The 5,526-nt window shown below is 39.5% G+C and overlaps 1 protein-coding gene across 1 annotated transcript in view; it reads left to right on the forward strand.

The window, feature by feature from the left end:
- Nucleotides 1-5,526, forward strand: part of LOC106524245 (glutaminase kidney isoform, mitochondrial) — a gene marked incomplete at its 5' end in the record, with an annotated part of 18,030 nt that overhangs the window by 9,750 nt on the left and 2,754 nt on the right. Inside the window, 9 exon segments of the mRNA XM_014017970.1 lie at nt 34-199; nt 826-884; nt 2,844-2,876; nt 2,963-3,021; nt 3,117-3,183; nt 3,285-3,335; nt 4,629-4,805; nt 4,919-5,050; nt 5,160-5,252. Coding sequence (XP_013873424.1) covers nt 34-199; nt 826-884; nt 2,844-2,876; nt 2,963-3,021; nt 3,117-3,183; nt 3,285-3,335; nt 4,629-4,805; nt 4,919-5,050; nt 5,160-5,252 — 837 coding nt within the window.

The following is a 5,526-nucleotide window of genomic DNA, read 5'->3' on the forward strand; positions in this document are numbered from 1 at the left end:
CCCCCCCCCCCCCCCGCCACCCTGTTTTTGTGCAGACACTCAGTGGGCGACACCAAGGTCCCCTTCTGCCTGCAGTCGTGCGTGAAGCCTCTGGAGTACGCCATCGCGGTGCACGAGCTCGGCAGCGAGCTCGTGCACCGCTTCGTGGGCAAAGAGCCCAGCGGGTTCAAGTTCAACAAACTGTCGCTGAACGAAGAAGGCGAGTGAGAACGAAACACAAGCAAGCTTTAACTGCCAGGCCGTGTGTTTGCGTGGTCCGGAACATTCAGACACTTCCTGACATTTGTTTACACGTGTCCTTGTGTGTGAAGTAGCACCTCTGCTGTTGTTCCGCAGTGTGTCACTCATCCCTGTGAATTATTATGAATTATGGAGACAGGTTATCTCTGTCTGTCAGAACAGAACCGACCAAAACGGTCCATCAAACCAAGGAATCAAGGATTCAGCTTTAGATCCACAAATGTCTGTTCCCAGAATTGTCAGACCAATAATGCGAATTTAATATTTTTTTATGCTGACCTCATCCACATTTAAATGTTTAAAAACCTTTTTACAAATCTAAATTTTGGTTTCTAGCAAGCGTTTGTTCTCAGCAACAACATAATACTGTGGACAGACAAAAGGTTTATTAGAAACAAAAGGTTTTGCCAGTAAACTTTTACCCAGTCAATTTTATCACCTCACCTTTGGAGCTACATGCTGCTGGTGTTTGCTTTATTGACTAATGGTAAATAGAAGTGTGCCCCCCTTGGGAGAAATCCCTCTGCTGTCAAGAGTTTATTGCCTATATGGTTTTTATTTTTTGTTTTGTATGTTTTTGTGCAGATAAACCACACAACCCAATGGTGAACGCCGGAGCTATCGTCATCAGTTCTTTGATCAAGGTAAACAATAAAAACTAATCAGGCTTTGTTTAGACACAAAATCAAACGTCCTAGTGTAGGGCTATTCAACTGGCGGCCTGCGGGCCACTTCCAGCCTGCAGGTGGCTTCAATCAGGACTGCTGATGAGTTCTTTTTTTGTTTTTTGTAATTTTATTTAGAAAGGTTTTCAACACTTAGAACAAACATACATGGGACGCATGTCACTAGTACAAACCAAACTATATAAATCCAAAATTGTATTGTTCACGTAAAGTCAAAGCTTTTACATACTCAGTCCATTTGGTCCAGATCTTGTAAAACATGTCCTTTTTCATCTTGAAGGAAAAAGAGGACTTTTCCATGACGTATATTTTGTGTACAATGTTAATCCACCCCTCTATGGTTGTGGGTTTGAACCATTTTCTTTTGTCTTTCTTGCTTGCAACAAGTAACATAGCCAGCAGTCTTTATCAGTATTATTCCAATTTGCTGTAGGTACATCACACATTACACAAATACACATTAACGTGTTCACAAATCTGTGCCCAATAGTTAGAAACAACCTGACATCCCCAGAAAATATGAAAGTGATTAGCACCTGAATCCACTGCCTTGATGACGTTTCTGAGTAAAATATCTCTTCCAGCTAAACTCTGGCCATGTATTGGACCCTGTTATTGTCTATTGTAGTTGACTTAAATTGGCCCAACTTTCCATTGAATTAACCATATTGCCCTCCTTTTTTCTGTTTTATACTAGATGTTGTGACAGGACTATACAACTCAGTGAATGACTTCATTCAATGTAAAAGTGATTTATAATCAGAAACAAAAATTTAAGTAGACTGTATTATCTTTGAGCTGTTGGCTTTCAGTAACTGTGGCCCCCTGAGAAATGTTGAGTATTGCAGTCTCATTGGAACACTCATAGACATGTAGGCCTGTTCTTGTATTTAGCCTGTTTGAGATAAGCTGGCTTGAAACAACTGTATCATTTTCATTAAAAATGATGGACGGTTGGTATTTTTGGAGGTTTTTTTTTTTGAACTATAAAAGGACTAGAGAGAAAGATTCCATTTTAAAAGGTCATTAGCAGCTACAACAAATCTAAAGCCTGGCCGCCGGGTCACAGCTGGGCTGTGCTCATATGACGTGCTGGCAACATGTGATGTTTTATCTGAGCTTACTGTGACTCTGTGTTTCCTCAACAGAGTCTTTTAGTTTTTTTTTAGTTTTTCTGCTGAAAGTAGAGAAGGTCCTCTTATCAAATGTGGGTTGAGTTTAGCAGGAAGGAACACGCGTTACAAAAGGGGTGTTTGTGCTTTTGGCCAATTGCGGCTACCCGATCAGAGGTTTGTGTGCCACCTGACTCTGCGTGTGTGTAGATGTGGTCACACTGTTTGAACAGGCAGTTTAAATCACAAGGTCAAGCACTTATATGAGACAAAACTTAGTGTACAAAAAATAAATAAACAGGAACTGAGAGACAAAGTTTTATTAGCTCTGTTCTTATTCCCTGATGGAAATCGCTGCCTATAAAAATCTGAACATCTCCTTCAAAACACACCAGAGTGCACCGACGTAGAAACTACCTGAAAATCTATAAAAAAAAACTCAACAACTTTAATCTTATAGGTCCTCCCCTTGGCTCAAAGTAAATGGCTGATATTATCCGTTAGATGGAGTCATTAAACATGAATGTGAGCACTGTTCCTTTTTAGGAACTGCATGACTCTGTAAGGATCCTTTACCCGGCCGTGAAACTCAAGCACAGCCATGAGCAGTTCCTGATCCACACTGGGCACGTGTCCACATGGAGCGACACGCTCAGCTACAACGTGGACACGTCACACCATGACACACACACACCCTCACCCCCCATGTCTGCACTCAAAGTACTGAAACACTGCCCTCTGTAGGGACACACACACCCATCATACAGGTCAGATTAGAGATGATTCCTCTCTTCTCTTTTCACAGCCTCATTCCAATAAGGCAGAAAGATTTGACTTTGTAAGTAAACGCTTAAAGTGACACTTTTTAAAATTCAGTTTTCATTAGGTTTTCCTGTTGAACTGTTATTAAATAAAACGTTACAGATAATGGAGTTCTTGAAAAGTACAGCAGGTTCAGAGTACGTGGGGTTCAGCAATGCAACGTAAGAGTTCTGCTTTATTTAATGCAAAGTTCTCTTGATTCTTTTCACTTTAATAAAAAGCTGTTTTTTTTGTCATATCTGTTGTTTTACTGCAGTTTCCAGTCAGAGAGGGAGACTGGTGATAGGAATTATGCTATTGGTTATTACCTGAAAGAGAAAAAGGTTTGTGTTGTTGTTCCCCCTGTATTTTAACTGATTCACCATCAGGTTTTCTATTCAACATTAAAACACTGAGGTGTGCTGACACTGACTAATCCTTACAGTGCTTTCCTGACAACGCAGATATGACAGCAGCCCTTGACTTTTACTTTCAGGTAAGTTTGTCAGTCTCATCAGTTTTAGCCAGATAGAAATTATATTTATGATGAAATACATGTGTAGTATTCAGACAATAAGTCTGATACTGCATTCACTTTTTGTCTTAAAATATACAGAAAATTCCTTACATGTCATTTGAATTTGTCATTATTATTTAACTGCTAACTAAGCCAAATGAGAAGTTTGTAATTAACATCATGTTGGTGTTATTACTGGGAGCATGTTAACATGCTAATAGTAGAAATAAGTAACAAAACCTGTTTAACACCAGATTTTAATAGTATCTCTATGGATTCTGCAGAGTCAGCATGCTTTTTAACTTATTGTTCATCTTGTTTTCCAGTCATTTCTCTCAATAATATGATTTACAATCAAGCTGATCACCTGTTCCCCCCACAAAATATCAAAAACAGATTTCAGTAGTCTTGTCAGTACTAATAGTACTGTTAGCAACAAGCTGCTTAAAAAGCAGTGGAGCATTTATCAGCTAGAATAGTTACGAAGAAACTGTGAAAGGGCTTGCCACCTGGCATCCATTTTAATTTTACAGTTCGACTTTAATATTTGTGCATCACTGTCATCTACCAACTTCCCAGATTTCAGACGAATATTTCTAAAAATTTTCGACATACGGTCAATTTTACGTTTTACTCCATGTTTTTTTTAGACTCAGTATGTGATGGAGATTGTTCTCAGCTACCACCGCACAAAATTTCAGCCCAGTTTGTATTAAAATAGTCAGTTTATTGCAGTTTCAAATTAGTCATGGCGGCCATCTTGAATTTTAATTTAGCATTCAGAATTTGTCAAAGCTTGTTCTCGGCTACTACAGCACCAGTTTTCAGATTTGTAAGTCTAAAAACTGTCTGAAATTAGCATTAGTGGTTAGCTTAAACTTGTGACTAGCATTCAGAGTGAAGCTCTTATTCGTTTGACCCTAATTAACTGCTACAGTTTTGTTCTTAGCGTTAAAAAGAAAAGAAAAGTCAGGAAAAAGAGCAGCATTTATCTGAGCATCTGTTTCCAGGAGTAGCCGTTATTTCTTTCACCAGCTGTTTATCTGTTTTGTTTCAGATTTTGGGGAAATTTTGAAAAAGCGTTTTAAACATTTCCACCCAAAGTTGCTTCCTGTTAGACTTTCTTAGCAACCAGCTCCCTTCATGTGAGGAATTAAAAAAATACCAGGAAGTTATTACAGGGAAAAAGAAAACTGATTTACTGATAGGTAACAGGATTTATTTTGGTTTGCAAGAGAAACTTGTAAAAGTCTTTATGTCTCCTCGCTCCAGCTGTGCTCCATCGAGGTGAACTGTGAGTCAGGAAGTGTCATGGCCGCCACGCTGGCCAACGGAGGCATCTGCCCAATCACAGGTGACCGTGTGTTGAGCGCTGAAGCCGTTCGTAATACGTTGAGTCTCATGCACTCCTGTGGGATGTACGACTTCTCAGGGCAGTTTGCCTTCCACGTGAGTGCCTGTTTGAGTTCAGCTACATTTTGAAGACTTGGTGGCCCTGTAGGACACTAATGAGTCACGAGATCCTTTTTTCAGGCGTCCTGTTTTGGTTTTCTGTTTTTTAGGTGGGCTTGCCAGCAAAATCTGGAGTCTCAGGCGCTGTGCTGCTGGTGGTTCCAAACGTCATGGGCTTGATGTGTTGGTCTCCTTCGTTAGATCGGCTAGGAAACAGTGTTCGAGGCATTCACTTCTGTCAGGTATAACCTACACAGCCTTTATTTAGTCCTGTGTGACAAACATAAAACACAAGACGCTCTGTATGTAATAGAACCTATATTAATTACTATTCATCATTTGGTCCAAAAGGAGCTTGTTTCTTACTTCAACTTCCACAACTATGACAACTTGAGGCATTTCACCAAAAAACACGACCCCAGGAGACGGTCGGACGATGATCCAGTGAGTCTAAGTTCTTGTTTTTGTGTTGGAAAAAACTAAACAGTATGCAAAGATCTAAAACCACACAGTTTGAATGAACTAATGAGCATTTCTTTGACAGAACCTGATTTTTTTAATGCTGCCTTTCATTTTATTTGATTTGTATTGTTTTGTTGTATGGAAAGTGTTTTTTGTTTTTTAAATTAAACGAATAAATACTACAGTGTGTGTGTGTGTGTATATATATGCGTGTGCTTGTTTCTACTACAGAGTGAGGAACATTTGCGCCATAGTT

The sequence above is a fragment of the Austrofundulus limnaeus genome, unplaced genomic scaffold (genome assembly GCF_001266775.1).
Source record: "Austrofundulus limnaeus strain Quisiro unplaced genomic scaffold, Austrofundulus_limnaeus-1.0 Scaffold180, whole genome shotgun sequence".
NCBI classification, from domain to species: domain Eukaryota; kingdom Metazoa; phylum Chordata; class Actinopteri; order Cyprinodontiformes; family Rivulidae; genus Austrofundulus; species Austrofundulus limnaeus.